The sequence below is a fragment of the Sorex fumeus genome, unplaced genomic scaffold (genome assembly GCF_029834395.1).
Source record: "Sorex fumeus unplaced genomic scaffold, SorFum_2.1 ptg000098l, whole genome shotgun sequence".
NCBI lineage: Eukaryota > Metazoa > Chordata > Mammalia > Eulipotyphla > Soricidae > Sorex > Sorex fumeus.
This window is the reverse complement of record NW_026606155.1, coordinates 1,237,354-1,257,389: the sequence shown is the minus strand read 5'-3', so window position 1 is coordinate 1,257,389 and position 20,036 is coordinate 1,237,354. Positions and strand designations below refer to the sequence as shown.

The 20,036-nt window shown below is 51.8% G+C and overlaps 1 protein-coding gene across 1 annotated transcript; it reads right to left on the bottom strand.

Moving 5' to 3' along the window:
* Positions 1 to 2,762: 2,762 nt before the first annotated feature.
* Positions 2,763 to 13,492, bottom strand: SERPINA1 (serpin family A member 1). Its single transcript, XM_056133130.1, has 5 exons — positions 13,403 to 13,492; positions 7,660 to 8,280; positions 5,929 to 6,199; positions 4,417 to 4,564; positions 2,763 to 3,039 (listed from the first exon to the last, which is right to left on the bottom strand). Exons 2-5 carry the CDS (start codon positions 8,273 to 8,275, stop codon positions 2,848 to 2,850), a joined length of 1,227 nt encoding a protein of 408 aa, XP_055989105.1. The 5' UTR covers positions 8,276 to 8,280; positions 13,403 to 13,492; the 3' UTR covers positions 2,763 to 2,847.
* Positions 13,493 to 20,036: the final 6,544 nt, after the last annotated feature.

The window sequence follows — 20,036 nt, the reverse complement described above, 5'->3', positions numbered from 1 at the left end:
TAACCCTGGGGATGGCCTTTCCCTACTTGGACCCCAACACATCCTTACCTGGAGCCCCACCGTGCTCTAATGGTCCGGAGCTATGGACAGGCCTTCTGGAGGTGCCACCTGGTCTGCCGGCCCTGCCTCTAAGGGCACCCAGAAGGTCTGAGTGAGCAGACACATGGGTAGGCAGCTCCATGGTAGCCAGCATGCCCCTTCCACCTCCCTGCTCCAGGCCAGCTGACCAGCCTTCTTCCAGGGGCTACTGGCTCCTTCTCTGTCCAGGGCATCCGGGTGCCCAGCGGGCTACTAGTGGATCCCGTGGCCACGGGTGACACGGAAAAACTCAACACTGAGTTTCTTGCCCCCTGTCTCCACCCCGCCATGCCCACAGAATCTCCACCGGGGCAGGGTTCGTGTCCAGGAACAAAGTTTTCTCTCTCTCTCTTTTTTTTTTTTTTCATTTGCTCCCGGAGTCTGGAGTCTTTTCCCTGCAAGCGAGGTCTAGTGCTCCTGGGGCCCAAGCGGAGGCTGGAGCCGGGTGTGTGTGTCCCTGCTGCCCACAGGGGACACGGCCCTGGAACTGCCCATAGCGCTGTCACTAGTTGGGGGCAGAGAGAAAGTGCCCTGTGGACAGGCTACTCGTCCAGACAGAACCAGCCCAACGCAGCTCAGTCATAGGGCAGTCAAGGCTGCATGGGGAAAGTGTTCATCCAGGGGGATCCTGCCCTGGGACTGACCAACCCCCACCTGTGTCCTTCCACAGTGACCATGAAGCAAGAGGGAGTGTCTCAAGCCTGTCCTGCCAGCTGGGTGGACGCTGCCCTCTGTGGACAGGTCTCTGGCTTGGCCTGCTGGTTTCTGTCTGAGCCGGGATGATGCTTAGGCGCGCTGAGTGAACATATTGGGCCTCTGTTCCCCTCAGTCATGACTGTATCCCCCTGTGGGTTTGGGTCACAGCCTGGCTTCTTCTTTGGCCCTGGGTGCTCAGCTAAGAAGCTGACCTGGACATCTGTGCCACCTGGACACACGGGGACACCAGGGAGGGGACAGGCCTTCCTCAAGCTTCAGGAAGGAATTCAGCTCTCAGGCCTGGGTCTGGGGGCCCTCTGGTGGGTGTGAGGGGGTCCTCTGAGGGCAGGCTCCTGCAGCCTCTCGCTGACAATCCCAGGTCTGGACTCAGGCTGCTGCTCTCTGAGCTTCAGTGTCCTCCTCTGTGGAATGGGCTGAGTGCAGAGATGCCCATCATCCCATTGCAGTATCAAAGGGTCTCTGTGGGGTCAGGGGGACTATGTGGCCGGCCTTCTGCTTCCCCGCCCCAGCAGGGCAGAGTGAAATCACACACGGTAGCACTGTAGCACTGTCCCCCCGTTGTTCATTGATTTCCTGGAGTGGGCCCAATAACGTCTCCATTTTGAGACTTGTTGTTACTGTGTTTGGCATATCGAATACGTCACGGGTAGCTTGCCAGGCTTTGCCCTGTGGGAGAGATACTCTCGGTATCTTGCTGGGCTCTCCAAGAGGGGCGGAGGAATCGAACCCGGCTCGGTCGGGCTGGCTGCACGCCAGGCAAATGCTCCACTGCTGTGCTATCGCTCCAGCCCCCCACACAGAAATCATACACAGAACTGCATTTAACACCTGCTTTCCCCCAGCTCTGTCTCTGGTCTAAACTTCCCCACCTCCCTCCGTCTAGAGGACCTGTCAGGAAGCAGGTTTGGAAAGCCACACCCAAGGGAGCGAGCTGCGGCTCAGGGTCACCCAGGTGCTGGACAGCGCTTGCGTCAGTAGGTGGCAGTGGTGAGGTTCTGCAGAGGCAACTGCAGAGGGCGCCAGTGAGAGGGAAGGACCTCCCCACCCTAGAACATTCTGAAGGTGTGGGTTTCATGGCCCCTCCTGGTCCTCAGGTGGAGAGGGAGAAAGAGAAAGAGAGAGAGAGAGAGAGAGAGAGAGAGAGAGAGAGAGAGAGAGAGAAAGAGAGAGAGAGAGACGAGAGACGAGAGGCACATAGGACAAGCACAGGCCTGCCAGGGGTCAGGAAACCCAATCCTTCCTGCTGGGGGAGGGGCAGTCTGGTCTCTGCTGGGAGTGGGGCAGAGGAGCCCTGCAGCTTTGGTAGAAAAGGGGCTGTTCCCAGGACCCTCCTGCCAGGGGCAGGGAGTGGGCACTGCTCTGAGCCACTCAGGAAGGGCAGGGAGTGGGCAGGGAGATAGGAGTGGGCAGGACCTCTTAGGGCATGCCTGGGGAGGGGAAGGGACATGTGTCTTGGGGAGCCCTGTGAGAGGGGAAGAAGAGCCCTCTTCCCAGAAGGGCATGTCGCTGGCTCTGGGTGGGGTGGGGGCACCCAAGGGCCAGACATGGCTCCCAAAGCGATCAGGATCTTTGTAAGGTGCTGTCAGGGTGGCAGAGCTGACTCAGTTGCTGGATGGGGTGTGGGAGAGGGGTAGGACATCTTCTCTTTCTGTTGCAGGGCCCTTGGCTGCTCAGCCCTCCCTTCCCTCCCCCCCCCCCACAGGTGACTCTAGGGACATGCGAGCCCTGTAGGGATGGGGGTCAGAAGGAGTACCAGTAGACAGTGGGTCATTCTCAGGGCCATTGCCTCCTACATGACCCCCAGAGAGGTGCCCAGAGTGAGCAACCCTGAGAAGCCCTGAGTGTGATCATGCCCTTTCCCCAACACACACACACACACACACACACACACACACACACACACACCCCTCCGACTTCATGCATCAACTCTGGGAAACGAGGAAGGGGGGGGGGATTTGCAGTCCATATTTGTGTCTGGGCCAGGTCGGCCAATTGTTCTTTAATGTCACAGGGGCAGAGGCAGGTCTGGAGGCGAGGGGCTGGCCCAGGCACTCACCCCTGCGTGGGGTCCACCACCCTCCCCACGAAGAGGGGCGCCTTGGTGATGTTGTCATAGATGACCAGGATGAAGGGATGGTTGAAAGAGACATCTGGGGGCAGAGACATGGGAATGGCTTCCATGAAGGTGGCGCCGGTCGCCTCTGTGCCCTTCTCGTCGACAGTGAGCACTGCTTTGTGCACGGCCTGTGGGGAGAGGGCATGGGTGGGGTGAGCTGAACTGTCCGGCAGGGGGCGGGGTGAGACGAGAGGGCTGCAGCCAGGATGCTGGACCAGCCTGTCCTCTCCCCGCCCCTGCAGGTCCTTGTGCACTTCTTCAGGGTCTACCCACTGGCCATCTCCACCATGCCCGCAAACACATTCCCCTGCCCCTGGGAAACAGCCCACCAGCTCGGGGACAGAAGAGGGTCGCATGCTCGTAGTTTCCCTGGAGCATCATTATGAAATCAGGTTAATCCCAAATGTGTTAATCATATCAATGGAGGGAAATATGGAGACATTGGTGGAGGGAAGTGGACACAGTGAAGGGATTGATGTTGGGTCACCACAGGCCTGAAAGTCAGTAGTGAATAACTTTGTAATTGATGGTGATTCAATTAAAGAAGAAAAAAGAATAGATTGGCCTAAAAATATAGATTCATCCAAAAATTTGATTAGTATAATTGCAGTGGGGATCTAACTGCTCCTTCAAACAAGAGTAGCACTATCCTGTAGCACTGTCCTCCCGTTATTCATCGATTTGCTCAAGCGGGCCCAGTAACGTCTCCATTTTGAGACTTGTTGTTACTGTGTTTAGCATATTGAATACATCATGGGTAGCTTGCCAGGCTTTGCCATGCGGGTGAGATACTCTCGGTAGCTTGTCAGGCTCTCTAAGAGGGGTGGAGGAATCGAACCCGGCTCAGCCGGGTTGGCTGCAAGCAAGGCAAATGCCCTACCGCTGTGCTATCACTCCAGCCCTGCTGAAGAGTTTAAAAAAAAATCCTAACATAGCACTGTAGCACTGTCCTCCCATTGTTCATCGATTTGCTTGAGCGGGCCCAGTAACATCTCCAATGTGAGATTTCTTGTTACTGTGTTTGACATATTGAATTAAATTGGTCATAAATGTGTATCATCTATTTGTTTGGGGGCCTGCACCCCACAGAAGTAGGGATCAAACCGGGGACTCCTGTAAATAAAGCACCTGCTCCAGCGCTGTGAGCCCTTGCCCAGACCTGAGGTGAGACTGAGTCCTGCAGGGCTCAGGGCATGGGAAGGGACCATCCCTGCACGCTAGTGCACACTGCACCCCATTTGCATGCAACTTCTCAAGTAAAGGACCTTTAGAGCTGAATGGTTGCTACCCAGGGCCACAGCGGCTTGTTGGAAATTTCACTGAGTCAGGGATCCCTGGGGACCCTGAGCCTAAGACCCTTCTGGTGAACAGGCCCCACCGAGGTCCAGGACGCCCTAACCATGAGGCCCTGGGAACCCAGAAGCTGAGTCCATCTCTGAAGCCCACCACACGCTCAGGCAATCCATTCTGCTAGGCTGACAGCTAGGCTCCGGGGACAAACTCACCTGGGACACCTTCAGGGGCTTGTCTGTGGTGATGCCCGAGAGGTCGGCATCGTTGTCAAAGACCTTGGTGATGCCCATTTTGCTCAGGGTGGTTTTCAAATCGTAGGTCCCAGAAATGGACAGTTTGGGCAGCTTTAAGTTGACGGAGCTGCGAGGGTGGTGAGAAAACCGAGGGTTAACAGTGCAAGGCCGGCTCCCTGGAGGGCCTATCTCTGTCCACATGAGGAACACAATCAGGCCCCGTCATTCTACTTCAAGATTGCTTAGATTTACAGGGCTCCTACAAAGCCTCCCAAAGGCTGCCTCGTCCAGAAAGCCCTCCAGGGATACCCGGGTGTCCTCAGGGAAGCACTGACCACTCAGGCTTGGTCACCCCAGACCTGACTTCTCTAGGGTGATTCCCAGGGCCATGTGGGTTGTGATGTCAAGGGTGAGAGGGGTGTGTTCAGTGAGGCTGAGGGACAGCCCAGCCCTTGCTTCCCTGGGAATGTGATGGTCCCAGCCTAGTCTGGGACTCACTGTCCCGGGCTCCATCTGGTCGGCCCTCACCCAGCTGCCTTCTCCCATTTTCCACCTGGTGTCCCATAGGGCAGAGATATGGGCATGGGGGAGGGGGTGGGCAAAAGGTAGAAATGATGCTTTAGCCCTGACACCCCTTCTTGTGTCTCTAATTTTTTTTTTTTTGCTTTTTGGGTCACACCCAGCGATGCTCAGGGGTTACTCCTGGCTCTGCACTCAGAAATTACTCCTGGCAGTGCTTGGAGAACCCTATGGGATGCTGGGAATCGGACCCAGGTTGGCCGCGTGCAAGGCAAACGCCCTACCCGCTGTACTATCTCTCCAGCTCTCACTTCTCTATTCATGATACAAATCTTCTAGGTTATTCTGCACCTTTGATTGTCACTCAGTCCTGTTTCTGTTTGGGGTGGGGACCACTCAGTGGGCAGTTCTCTGGGGGTCCAGATCCCTCTAGGTGAGTCCCCGGCCAACAAGGCCTGTGGTTTAATGCCAGGGTCTAAGAATGTGGCACTGCCAGCGCCCTGAGGTGCCAGGGGTAATCCAGGTCATGCCGGTTGTGCTTGAGGGTCCTCCACACTGCACCTGACGATACTCAAGAGAACAGCTTGGGGGATCAAACCAGGGCCAGCTGCATGCGAGGCAGGGACCCTAACCACTGCACTCTCCCCAGCCCCTGGAGTTCGAATTCTTTCTGAGCTTTCTTCAATTTCTAGCTCTTCTCCGTATCTGCATGTCTAGCAGTTGTGACAAAGTGGTTCATTAGCATAACAAAGTCGAGCTCTGTCCTCCTGAAGGGAGGTCCAGGTTCTCTTCAGAACTTAGTAGCCCATCCTGTAGCCACAAAGCCTGGACCCACCCACAGGCTCAGGCCTATGCTTCCCAGCTGGACACTTCCTGTCCTGCAGCTGCCTGTGGATGCCTGAACCCACACTGGCTGCCCCCACACTCCTGGTCACCCACACAGCCCTCCCCCTGCTGCCTGCAGGGCGTCACCTGGCATGAGTCCGCTGCAGGAACTTGGCGAGCTTCTGCACACTAAGCTTGTCCTGTACGTTCTGCAGCTCGCCCTGGTCAGGCATGAGGAAGATGGCAGTGGCGTTGCCCTGGTAGTCCATGAGCAGCACCCAGCTGGACAGCTCCTGGCAGCGCTGGATGTGGAACATGCCCAGGCGGTTCATCATGTGCACCTTGACCGTGGTTTGTGCGTCCACGTGGAAGTCCTCCTCTTTGGTCATCTCAGTCTCGAACGGCTTCTCCCATTTGCCTGCAAAGGAGGCAAGCAGGCAGGATGAGGGTTAGAGAAACAGCCTGGGACTCCATGAGGTGGGCAGTTCCCCTCCGAACCTCAGTCTCATCATCTGGAAAATGGGACTCAAAGGAGCAGTGGGTGCCAGACGCTTTGGGGAGAGGGAGAGGCCAGTCTGCAGGCGCCTCTAGAATGCCTTTGATGGAGGCTGATGGGAGACAACCTGGCTGCTCAGGGGAGAGCCCCTAACTCGTGTTTCATGCCTGTGAATTGGCTGGTGGCCGAGAGAAGCTCAGGTGCCATCACAGACACGACAGCTCGTGGCTCCCTGTCCTTGTTCCTCACTGCTTTTCCTTCAGGAATTGACCTCAGCACCTGCTGCCCTTTCTGGGACGCAGCAGAATGCATCTTCTTGGGGTGTTCCCCTGGGCTCCCCGAGAAAAATCAACCTGAGGGCAGAATAGGAGGGGCCTCAGGTCCTGGGGAGAACTTTGCTTCATTTTTGGGTATTTTTACTGCACTCAGAGATACTCAGGGCTTACTCTTGTCTCTATACTCAAGGCTCATTCCTGGCAGGGCTTGGAGGACAACCTGCGGTGTTGGGGATCGAAACTAGGTTGACTGCATACAAGGCAAATGCCCTCCCCACTGAACTAAGGCTCCAGCCCCTGGAGGAGTCCATTTTCCCATAGGTCTGAGATGGGATGCCCAGCACAGCAGAGGCAAAGCTGTATTGACCTGACTCCAGCCTGGGGGGCTATGAGGAGCTCTGCACCCCAAGTGGAAGAGGCCCCCAGCCTGAATCACCAGCTCTCACCTTGGCTTCCTCCCTCCCTCCTTTCTTCCAGGCCACTGCCAAGTGCCCAGGCCTGCCCCCAGGGCCCACAGTCCCTGACATCTGTGACTCAGCAGAGGTGAGCCGGGATGGGACGGGGAGGCACACACATGAACTGAGCGCTGGCTATGTGCCCTGACATCCCTGTGCTCTTTGGAACTCCTTTTCTCAGATTATACAAAGCTGCTGAGAACTGTTTAGGACTATAGCCACGATCCAGATGGGAAACTGGAACTCCAAGCAGTGAAGGTCTTTACTGACAATGGGTGCACAGAGGTGGTAGGGTTTGAAACCTGGGCTTTTAGCCTCCTAAACTGTCTACACTGAGCTGACCGACATATGTCCCTAGAAGCCCTGCTTCCTTCCAGCACCCGGCTACACTGTGTTTCCCTGCTTTCATCTCAGGAATTGTTTCCTCGCTCAAGGGAGGGGGTGAAAAGCTCTGATAAGTCCTGCAGTGACCTCTTCTCTCCTTGATCCCATTCGACCATTTGGGTGTGTTTTAGTGGCTGTGCATGAAGGCAGGAGTGATGTGTAGTGCCAGGTCCCATCTTCCCCGCCCAGGGGAATGTAAAGATTGAGTGTTTGAGATCTTTTGGGTGCTTCCTTGAGAAAGCAGCTGGGGTTGGGTACACCATCTTACCTTTGAAGAAAATGAAATTGATCAGAGCAAACACTGCACTTTTGTCAAGGTGTTTGACCAAATCCACAATCTTCCCCTCGGTGTTCTTCTCCACATAATCGTTGATCTGCTTCTTGGCCTCTTCGGAATTCTCAAAATTGATGGAGAAGGCTTCTGAGTGGTACATTTTCTTGGCATCTTCCAGGAACTTCTCAGCCAGTTTCAGCCCCTGCTGGATAAACAGACCGTTGCCAGTGGTCAGCTGCAGCTGGCTGTCCGGCTGGTTGAGGCTGTGCAGGAGATGCTGGAAACCGTGGTGGATGTCCTCCTCTGTTCTCTCTGTGAGGTTGAAGTCCAGACCACGCAGGATCTGCGTGTGCGTCTCTCCCTTGGCGCCCAGGGACAGCAGCGCGAAGGCCGAGGCAATGCTCACGGGGGAGAAGAAGATGTTGGAAGTGTTGGACTCATGGGCCAGATGGCGGTACAGGCTGAAGGAGAAGTCAGCCAGGCTCGAGGAGATCTTGTGGCAGGCGAGCTGGTCATGGTCTGTCTCCTGGACTGCTTCTCCCTGGAGCCCCTGGGCCAGGGAGCTCAGGGCTGCCCACAGGAGCAGACCCCACATAGTGGAGGATGGCATTGTTCCTGCAAGAGAGAGAAGGCTCCGGTCAGGCTATGCCACGTGTGTCCTGGGCACTGCTGGACACCAGTGACAAGCAAGCAGAGTTATTCACTGCTGTGCGGGCAAAGGTGCTCACTGTGCTCATCTGCGGCCTCAGAGCTGCAGGGCCTGTCACCTGCCCTCCTGCAACCATCCTCCCAGGCAGATGGGCTGGACCACAGTCCCCAGGGATGGATGAGGATGCCAAAGTTCCACGGGAGTAAGCCACTGGGCCGGGTCATGGGGCAAGTGATGGGGCAGTCCCAGAATCACCCCCAGAGTCTGGCTCCACAGTCCATCCTATTGAGGTTTCACGAGTATCCACAATGGCCCTGAGGGACAAGGGTTCACAAAAGCTGGAACAGACGCAGGAAGCGGAATGCGCATGTGCACTAAAGCCGCCTGCAGCAGGCACAGACGCGCATATTGACCCAGGAAGTAGAATTCACTCGCATACGCTGACCCAGGAAGTAGTATGCGCACACATACATTGACCCAGGAAGGAGAAGACAGATGCACACACTGACCTAGGAAGTAGAAGGTACACACGCACATAAACCCAGGGAGTAGAAAAGTAGAATGTGCAAACACACACACACACACACACACACACACACACACACACACACACACACACACACTGATCCAGGAAACAAAATACATGTGCGAAGTCACCCTGGAAGCAGAAAGCAGAGAAGCAGTAGATTAGACTCAGGGATGATGGATCTGGATCAGCCTGTTCAATGGACAAGCTCCATTGAACTCTGTTACCCAGTGACCAGCAGGCTAAGAGAGCCAGGGGCCTGTGCCCGCAAATGCTCAGACTCTCGGTGGTGGGTTTCCCAGCGCCACCGGCAACCACCACACACAACTGTGGACTCAGCTGCACGAAACCTGCAGTCACGTAAAGCAACCAACCCTGTAAAGCAACCAACCCTGCCCCAAGATTAGAATTTCCTCCCTTATGATCGAACTATCACACTGCTGGGTAGTTATCAGAAGAATATGACAATGTGAATTCCAAAAGCCAGGTGCCATGAGTTTTCACTGCAGCATGATTTCCAGTAGCCCAGATCTGGAAGCAACCTCAGTGCCCACCCCCACCTCGCCCCCCTGCTTAGCAAGGGATGTGGGGTGTGTACCCAGTCAAGGGCTGCTCAGTTAGGAGGTGGAAGCCAGAGATTTTCAGCAGCACGGATGAGGGATGGTTCTGGAGGGGACTGCATTCAGGGAAACAAGTCAAAGGCACACAGGTACAAGTACCATATGATCACACTCTCCTGCAGGACAGAGCAAAGACAAAGTCAACAGGGAGAATGTAATACACGTTAGTTGTTATCAGGGGGAAAGGAAAGGAGGGTGGTAACCTGGTAAGTAAGACTGGGGATGGAGAATGGAGAGCTTTAGATTCCTGGGGTGGGCTTGATGCTGTCCACACAGGTGTGGAGTCACAGTGACACACAGCAGAAACTCGGAAAAGGTTGTGCTCAACATGACCTCAGCACCAAACCAGATACATGAGAGAAGCTGTTCTCCATTGGCAGCTCATTGACTTATCCAGCCCTGGGCCCAGTATGGATGGAAGCTGCAGAAGTGCTGGGTTTTCCAGCAAAGTGGCGGTTGGTGTGTGGTAGTGGGTGGATGGGACTGGTGTTGGAAGAGCATCTTTGACCCTCTTCAGAGTGACCAGCATTCTAATATGGCTGTCACCGGCTGTGTCAATAGAACAGTTCCTTATTTTTTCTCATCTGGAAGTCAAGGATGTTGCAAAAATATGAGGGACCTTTGAGGGAGGTCGGTGGGTAGCTGCAAGCCTGCAGGTTTAGGGGGGCAGGTAATGGTGAGTGCTGAGGCCTGTGGCTCAGTGAGAAAGTGCCCCAGTGATCACCAAAGTCATTGTCACTATGGCTCAGGGAGCCTGCTCTGTACCTGCCTGAGACCCTGGATACACCCAGCCTCAGTTAATCCACAGCCTTCACCAGTGGAGACACAGAGGCTGGAGCAGAGGAATGTGCCTTCTCCCACCTAGCAGGTGATCATTCTCACCACTAACACCTTCCCTGGAATAAAAATACAAGACAAAGGAGAATTTCTGTCTGGACAGTGAAACCCGAGAGGGGAAAGTTGGGAATGTGGCATTGGGAGACAAAATATGCAGAGTGGTCTAGAGACTTGAGATTGAGGATTTAGCGTTAATGGGTGGCGGCTCCATTGGCCCTGACCTTGCTGTCTGAGACCATGCCAGCCAAGCAAGGGGGGAAATAATTCTCACACTAGATTCTTTTGGGGGGGACTCTAAGAGGTGCTATGGAGGCCCTGAGGACTCCTTCCAGAGATTCTTGGTTTCAGTGAGGGGGATGGAGGGGGCTCAGGCCTAGCCTCAGTGGGGTTCAGGAACCTCTAGGGTTGCACTTGGCCATGCTTAGGAGACCAGGTTGTGCAGGAAATCACTCTGGGGTATGCCACATGCAAGATACATGCCTTACCCTTTGCTGTATCTCACTGGTCCATACGCTGGATTCTGCAGTTGAGAGGTTTCTGGGTCTGGTGAACCCACAGACTGGGAATTGCCCTCGTGAGGGCAGAGGTGAGATGCCCTGGCCCTCAGCATCTCCCAGCCTCTAGGATGATGACGGGGAATAAGGTGGAGAGAGCCACTGCCAGGTCATGTGCCTACACCTCTCATCTGCTCTTTGCTTCATCCCCTTCCCTGGCTCCCCACCTCTTACAGGAAAGGCTCTGGGGCTCAGAGAGGGTGAGGGTCCAGCCAAGGTCACAGAGCAGGTAGAGTTGGTGGCTTGCCAACTGCCTATGGGCATCATTTGAATCATCTTCCCACCTCAGGGCCCCAAGATTTCTGCTGTATCCTCTTCCTTCTGTCCAAGACTGCAACCTTCATTCCCAAAGTCCCATGCTGGGAAATCCAGTTAGAGAAGAGAAAATGCAAGTATGGGGTGCACCCAAAGGTCTTTGGGTCAGATTTTAAAACAAGAGAGAGGAAGCAGCAGACACAGATGCATGAGAGGGCAGATGGGTGCATCCTGTGAGGTGGGAGATGGGATGGGGGGGGCTCATCCCCTCTCTACAGGGGATTATGTCGCATGTGACTCCCAAGGGTTGCCTGGGGGTTCATAAAAGCAACTGCAGCATCAGGTCTCCAGCTGGTTCTGAATCAGCCCAGGTGTGGCCCAGCCCTGCTACTTAAGTGGCCTTTACAAGTGGCTTCTTATCCCTGAACTGAGGTCAGGCGGGGTGAGGAGCATGTGGGAAAGGACGCGGACTCCAGTGAGGGCCTGTGCTCAGGCTGAGAGCCGGCAGCTTCCCCCAGCACTCACTTCATGGCCCAGCGCCAGACACAGGCCCGTCATAGGGAACTGCCACTGAGTCTGGAATGTTCTAAACCAACACTGAGAGTTTCATTTCCTGCCTATTGACTGCCTCACCCTTGGACGACGGAATGTCACTGTCATCGTCATCACCACTGGTGGCCCTTGGGGCACCTCAGTCAGGCTGGCTCCTAGAATCAACACTTCAAAGCTTGCCTCAGATGGAGATTTTATGAACCCCATTGTACAGATGAAGAAACTGAGGCCTGCAGCAGTGAAGTCACCAGCTGAAAGCCTTACAGCTAGTTGTTTCTAGACCTGACAGTTGATTCTAGGTAGGTTGGTTCCAGAGGCCAGCCTTGGCCTTGTCTTGGTGTATGTCGCTGAAGTCAGATGTTTTGAAACAGACCACCTCAGAGAGCTGGGATGCTGGGCTTCCTGGATAGGGGCCGGTGGCTTCATGGCTAAGATTTGAGGCTCCAAGGTAGGACACCTAAGTTCAAGGCACTCTTAGCTGTGTGACCTTGGGCAAGTTACTCAACCTCTCTGAGCTTCCATTTTCTCATCAGGGTGCATTTCTTCCTAGGGCTGTTGTGAAAATCCAGCATTCACAACATGCCTCTAAGTACCTGGGACATAGTCAACTCTCAAGAAGCAACTGTAGCTACGTGACTGCTACCCTTCCCCACTCTCCTCTTTTTTTGTTTTGTTTTCTTTGCTTGTTTTCTTTTTTTTCCAGAAATCACTCTAGAGGTCTCAGGGGGAGACCACATGGGGTGCTGGGGCTCACACCTGGGTCAGCCACTGCTAGGCTAGTGCTCTACTCCCTGTGCTATTTCTCTGCTCCCTATTTTACATTCTGAAGGGAAGTCTGTCTTCCCAGGCTGGGCTCACCTCCAAAACCCAAGACCAGAAGAAGCAAATCCCACTATGCTCCCCCAATCCATTCAGGCTGGGGCAGGTGTGGGGGGGAGAGGAGGGGAAGAGGCAAAGGTTCTCCCCATTTTGTCCAAGAACAGAGAGGTGGAGCAAACATCCAGGGTAGCCCAGCCTCAGGGGGCAACCTCCCAGCCCCACTGTTCCTCCCAGCCCCACCATCCCGGAGTTTAAATCCTAGATGGTGGTGAATTGGGGTGAGTTTTGAACCTCGCTGTCCCCCAGCTTCTGAGAGGGTTAAATGGAGTGCAGGGTGGGAAAGTCTGAGAGACGCAGGCCTCCTGGGGGCAGGGTGGAGGGAACCAAGCAGAGAACCCCCCCCCCGCCCCTGACAACAGGTTGAAACCCCCTAACAGCTTCCCCATGGCCCTTAGGGTAAGGCCTTGGCAGAGCTCTGGGTACACAGAGCAAGGAGATCTAGTGAGCCGCTGGTGGCTGGGATGCTGGGCCTCCCCAAGAACTCAGCTGAACCTCTTTGAGCCTTCCTGTTCTCATCTGGTGGAAGCAGGATCAGACAGGCACCCCAGCATTCCAGGAACGGGAGGCTCTGAGCCCCGACAGACAGCAGCTGAGCCCACAGAAAAGAATTCTGCTTCTTCCCAAGGGACCCAGGACTCACAGCACCCCACCATCACACTCCCTCCCGCATACGAAGCGCCAGATGATGCCAGGTTTGGAGGGGGTTGGCAGCCCCCAGGAGGGGGGCCGTGAAGCAGCCCAGCCTGCTGTTTTTCTGATGCCAGGTGGCTCAGACTATTTGATCTTCCCAGGGCCCTTGGCCCTACTTCCCTGCCTGCCTGAAAACAGCCGCGTTTGTGGGCGCCCCCAGGGAGAGCATACTTACGGTGGTGGCTGGTTCTCTGTCCTGGGCTGGGCTGACCACTGAGGTTGCAGAGACAGAGCCCCGTCCACGTCCTGTATTTAAGCAGCGTGTCTGGAAGGGGGGCAGGAGAGGCTGCTGGTGAATATTAACCACGGTCACCCCAGTTATCAGAGGAGCAAACAGGGACTAAGTCCATTGGCCGGACCCCGAGCCTCCTGCCCACGCAGCCCGGATGTTGTCCGTGGGCACACGCAAGCCTGTCCCGTACCCACAGGGAGTCATTGTCAGGCTCATCCCGGTCTGCTTTGCCTCCAAGGTGGGGTGTCTGACTCATGCGACTTGGATGGCTCTGCTCCTCAGGGGAGCTCGCCAGGACGCCTGGCTGGCAGCAAGTGTGGCCAGACCCTGGGTTCCCTGGGAAGATGCGCTGTGGCTGGGGGTTGGGCCTAGGAGACACTGGACATTTGGGGAAACTGATGCTCATGATCATGCTCATAGGAAGTCTCACCCTAGTCAGCTGGCCAGCCTGAGCTAGAACCCCATGCCCCCCACTGCCCTTGACCTCCTGGAGGAGAAAAGAGATGCAGTCCAGTCTCCTGTAACCAATTTGGCTGGAATGGGTGGGCCTGGGCCAGGAGCAGGCAGGGGCCAGAGACAGGGAGAAAGTTTGCCTTCACCCAAATGAAGTTGGGAGTAGAGGGACCCTGCCAGGAAGAGCATCAGGACACTGCGGGATGTGGGCACGGTGCCCACACTGGGCCCTCTGAGGAGCCTGGCCAGTGTGGCCCGGCCGGCTCTGCAACCTGAGTGTCGGCAGCTCCTGGCCTGCCTGGCCGGTTTCTGTTTCCACTGGACTCCCTGTCAGGACGACGCCATACGCCCTGGCTAGGATTTTCCCAGGAATGCACTGGCATGGGGTTCTGACAGGACAGGGGCATTGTGTCAACTGGCAGTGGTGGAGTGGGTGGGAACCAGTAAAGTCCCACATGCCTATTGTCTTTCAATCTTTTTTATTGTGGTTATTTTGGGTTTAGTGCCACACCCAGAAGTGCTCAGGACTTACTCCCAGCTCTGCGCTCAGGGATTATTCCTAGCAGTGTTTAAAGGACCCTACACAGAGCCAGGAATCAACCCAGGTCAGCCATTTGCAAGGAAGAGCCCTCCCCACTGTACTGTCTCTGGCCCCTGTTATGTTAAGCCTTAAGGCTGGTCTCCTTCTCCTCTGATACACCCAGACTTCCTGGCTCTTGCTGGTATCTGGGTGAGGGCATTTTTGTTTTCCTGTTCCAAGAATGCTGCCAGCTGAGTGGCCTGTGGGTTCCCCTGAACATGGGTTTAGACCAAGTAACTCAGCCTCCCTTTCTGGGCAACATGGGTCTGGTGTGCAGAAAGCTGCAACAATTTGGGTCTGCTCAGAGCCCAAAACCAGCTGCCACCCTCCCCTAAGCCTTGGTGAGGGGGCAAGCTTTCCTCACACCATGACCCTAGTTATCCCGGGGTGGAGGCCACCCTTCCTAGTTTTTCCAGCTGCACCATTTCAGCCTCCTCCTCCTCCTTGTGCTTCCCCTCCTACCGTTCCCTCTGGGTTTGAAGCCAAGTTCTTCCCTCTCTGTGCGTGGGCTGGGGGATTGGTGGAAGGACAGCACCCGCCTTATGCAGTCCAGGACTGGCTACCATGCCTCCTCACCTCCTGCAGGGTCAGCGGAGGTTTCTATGCTGGTTTTTAGGGGTTCCCAGGCTTCAGCCTTGAGCCTCTGTCTTCCCAGCGAAAGGTTCCCCAGTAGTCAGCTGACTGGGGGAGGGGCAGGCCTCAGAACAGGAAGTGGCTTTGGCAGGAGTTACACTTAACAGGTAGACCAGATGGTCCTGTGGCTCTGTGCGTCTACTGCCATTCCTACTTGTTCCAATCTGTGTAATTTAGGATTAAAAACCCAGTTCTCTGCTCTGCAATTCCCCTGCTCCCTTGATACTCCAGCTCGACAGAAAGTTCCTCTGGAAAACCCTCTTTGAAAAGGAGGTGACCTGGGAAACCTAACAAGGAAAATGCCTGTGTCCCTTCTAGGTTCCAGGGATCACTAAGCATGAGGGGGAGTCTTGTCCATGCAGCTTGTTCTGGAATGAAATTAGGGGCTTTTCTGAGAGGTCCCCACATTCTACCCGGCCTTGTCTAGAGACTGAAGCCAGGGATGGGATGGAGGCTTGATCAGCACTGAAAGTCATGAAGGGAGGATATCCCTGAGCTATGAGGCACAGAGCAGTCAGGCCTCCACTGGCAGAGTGCCCAGAGTGGAAACCAGGCTAGTCTTACTGTCCTGTGCTCACACCCACGCTCTGTCTCAGGCCCCTGCTTTAGTGGCATTGTGAGTGGATTTGGGGACTGAACATTAAGCCTTCAATCTGCTGTGACCACCATGAACACCTCTGTGGCTCAGTTTCCTCACCTGTGGAGGAGGCCTGGGAGGAGGAAGGAAATGACATCTAAGAATTAAGACATCCTGGGGTACACTTGGGCCTCATGTCCTTGTGACTTTGTGGAAATGCCTGGGTCTGAGAAATCTTTCAGATGTGGGGAGCAGTGTTTTCTGTCTATAGATTCCTGTCCCATTCAAATCCCTCCCGGGGACCATGCTCATTCTGGGCATCTCTGGGAACACCTGTGAGCAGAGGGTGGGAGCAGAACCCAAGTGGATTCGGGATGGGATTGTGTTGTCTCTTCTTTGGACTCAGTTTTCTTACCTGTGTAATAGGGACAACAGGGTCTTCTCCTGTAGTTGTGAGAGTGGTTGTGTGGGGAAGGGGAACTGTGAGCACGGGGGACCCTGGTTCTTATGGCTCCATCACGTTGACTGGGGAGTCAGATGTTGCAGAATTTGTCTTCCAGAGCGGCTGAGTTTGCACCCCAAGTCCTCCTGATCTCACCTCCTGTGATCCTACCTATTGGGGGGGAATTTTTATAGCACTCCCAGGTTGCTTCCTGTGCAAGACTATCTTTACTTCTTTTATTTTTCTTAACTGTAATTTGATTTACATGGTTACAGTAGTATTTATTAACACTTGTGCTCTTGATGTACAAGTTTACTGCAACTTCACCACCACCAAAGTGCCCAGACCCTAAATCACTGTTCTTGTATTACTTCTAGTTCCTCCCTCCCCATTGCTTGGTATTCTCAGTTCTGTGATCCAACACCGGTGGTCTGACATTATATGATGCTGCCTACATCTTTGTTTTGTTGTCCTATGTACCATAGATGAGTGAGATAATCTGTTATTTGTTTTCCCTCCGACTTATTTATCTTAACCTAACATCTTCCAGCTCCATCCAAATTGCAGCAAACCACAAGCTTTCATCTTTTCTTATAGCTGTTATGCATTGTGTATAACACACCACAACTTCTCCATTCATTCATCTGTTGTTTGACATTTGGACTGTTTCCATATCCTAGCTATTGTATTGAGCACTGCAATGAACATAGGTGTGTATGTATCTTTTTGAGTTATTGTTTCAGTGCTCTTTAGTAAAGGCCTAGAAGTGGAATCACTGAGTCATCTGAGTCATATGGAAGTCCTATTCTTACTTTTTGAAGGTTCCCATATTGTTTTCCATAGAGGTTGAACGAGACAACAGTCCCACCAACAGTAAATTAAGGTTTCTTTTTCACCACATCTCCACCAGCACAGGTGGTTTCCAGTCTCTTTGATGCATGTCATTCTAACTGATATTAGATAATCTCTCGTCATTTTGATTTACAAGTTACGACAACTGATAACAGGTGATGATTAATGTTGTGGGGTTTTTCTTTTCATATGCCTACTGGGCATCTTTATATTCTTTTCAAGGAGGTATCTTTTCAACTTTCCCACATTTTTTGGATGGGGTTATTGGTTATTTTGCTCTTGAACTTTGTGATATATATTTTGGCTAATAGCCCTGGGTCGGATGTGTCATGTGTACATACCAGCTCCCATTCAGTAGGTGTTTTTAAAAGTTAACAGTTTTGTTTTCTATGCAAAAATTTTTTTAGCACGATGGACTTCTATTTGTTTATTTTTTAAATCTTTATCAATGTAGTCAAATGATTAATGACACCTCTAGGTCCATATCCTAAAGAGTTCTGTCTAGGTGTTTTCCTCAATGTACTCTATGAATCCTGGTATAATATTGAGGTTTTAATGAACTTTGAAAGAAATTTTGTGAATAGTGTGACATAACAGTTCTAGTTTCAATTTTTTTTTGCATGTGGCTATCCAGTTTCCCCAACACTATGTAATGAAGAAGTTTTCCTTGCTCCACTTCATGTCCCCAGATCCTTTGTCATAAATTACTTTTCCACATTTCTGAGAACTTATCTCTGGGCTCTCAATTCTGTTCCACTAGTCCATGAGCTTCTTCATTCTGTCTTTATTCCTGTACCACATAGTTTTGATTACTATAACTCTATAGTTATTATTTGAAATGGGGGAATGCATTTTCTTTTCTTTTCATCATAAGTGCTTTGTCTATTCAGGGAGTTTAATGATTCCGTGTAAATTTTAGCAGCTTTGTTAAGTCTTTAAAGAATGTCATTGGTATTTTGATGATGATTACAATAAATCTATAAGTTTTGAATGGGATTTGAATCAATAGAATTTGAATAGGATTTGAATTTGAATTAATACCATATTGATTCGTCTAACCAGTGAACAAGAAATATTTTTATTTCCTGTTTCTTCCATTTATTTAAATAGTTTTTGATGTATAAGTCTTTCACATCCTTTGTTGATTCCTATATACTTGACGTTTTAGGACATGCTTTTGTTGTATTTTATTTTATTTATTTATTAATTTTTTAATTGAATCACCATGAGATACAGTTACAAGTTTTCATGTTTGAGTTTCAATCATACAATGATCAAACACCCATCCCTCCACCAGTGCACATTCTCCACCACTAATGTCCCCAGTATACCCCCCTTTCCAATCCTCCCCCTGCCTCCATGGCAGACAATTTCCCCCATACTCTCTCTCTCCCTCTCTCTCTCTTTCTCTCTCTCTCTCTTTCTCTCTCTCTCTCTCTCTCTCTCTCTCTCTCTCTCTCTCTCTCTCCTTTTGGGTGTCGTGGTTTGCAATACAGATACTGAGAGGTTATCATGTGTGGTCCTTTATCTACTTTCAGCATATGTCTCTACCATCCTGAACAATTCCTCCAACCATCATGGTCTTAGTGATCCCTTCTCTATTCCAGTTGCCTTCTCTCCCAGCTCATGAGACAGACTTCCAACTATGGGACAATATTCCTGGCCCTGTATCTACTGTCCTTGGTTGTCAGTCTCATATTGTGTTATTTTATATTTGACAAATGAGTGCAGTCCTTCTATGTCTCTCCCCCTTTTTTCTGACTCATTTTCCTTTGCATGATACTCTCCATGTCCATCCACTTATAAGCAAATATCATGACATCATCTCTCCTAACAGCTGCATAGTATTCCATTGTGTATATGTACCAAAGTTTCTTTAACCAGTTGCCAATTCTCGGGCTCTCAGATTGTTTCCAGATTCTGGCTATTGAAGGATGCAATTTTAAATGAGATTGTCTATTTTATTTCTTTTTTTTTCCTAGTTCATTGTTTGCATATTCAGCAGATTTTAATGTATTGATTTTGTTGTCAGGAATACTTAGCTATTTTTATTGTTTGCAAAAGTTTAGTGGAATCGTTAGGATTTTCTATGTATATTACTATGATGTCTATGGATATAGTTTCACATCTTTTCCAACTTGTTTACCATTGATTTTTAGATTTTATTTATTTACTGCCTAATTTCTGTGGTGAAGCCTTCCAAAACTATCTTGAATAATAGTGGAGAAAGTGGTCATCTTTGCCTTTTTCATAATCTCAGAGGGAAAGCTGTCAGATTTTCACCATTGAGTGTGATGTTAGATGTGTGTTTGTTATACTTGACTTATTATGTTAAGTATGCTCCTTCTTGACCCTGATTTGTTGAGGGGTTATTTTTTTAATCACAAAATGCCCATTAATTTGGATTTTTTTAGAATAATTCAATATACAGTTTCTTGTTTTTCACTCTTTATTCTAACTCGGAAGCAAAAAATAATGCAAATCTGTGCTTTGAAAGAAACTGTTGAGTTAATATGTAGAATGAAGCCTCTTTGTTAAACTTAATGAAATTTCTTTTCCTTGAAAGTAGCCATTTCTATACTATTTCAACTTGACCTTTTGAGACTCCGGCTCATTGCAACCATTATGCAGCTTTTAGGTGATGCAAATTGACCTCTAAATCAAACTCTAATTTCTATTTTCTTTGATATGATTAGATTGTAGCATTTGGGCGCAATGGAGTCCCCTGGAGGTTAAGGGTTCAGAAACACTGCACCACGACCCTGGCACCCTTACTTTCTCCTACTCCTGTCCTGTGTCACCAGCAGGGGTGGCAAGGGTCCCTGGGGCCAAGAGGAGGGTCGATGTGCAGGACTCTCCCCTTAGGACTTTGGGACTTGGTGTTTAGAATCACTGTGTGGGTGGTTCAGCTAACAGAAAGCAAGAGACTCTTTGCACTTGCCTAATGGGGCTCGATGTTGAAATGGTTCCCTGCACCCCCACACCTTCTTTCCTGCTGACTGTTGGCATTTATATTGGATGTCTGTTCTGAGAATCCTTC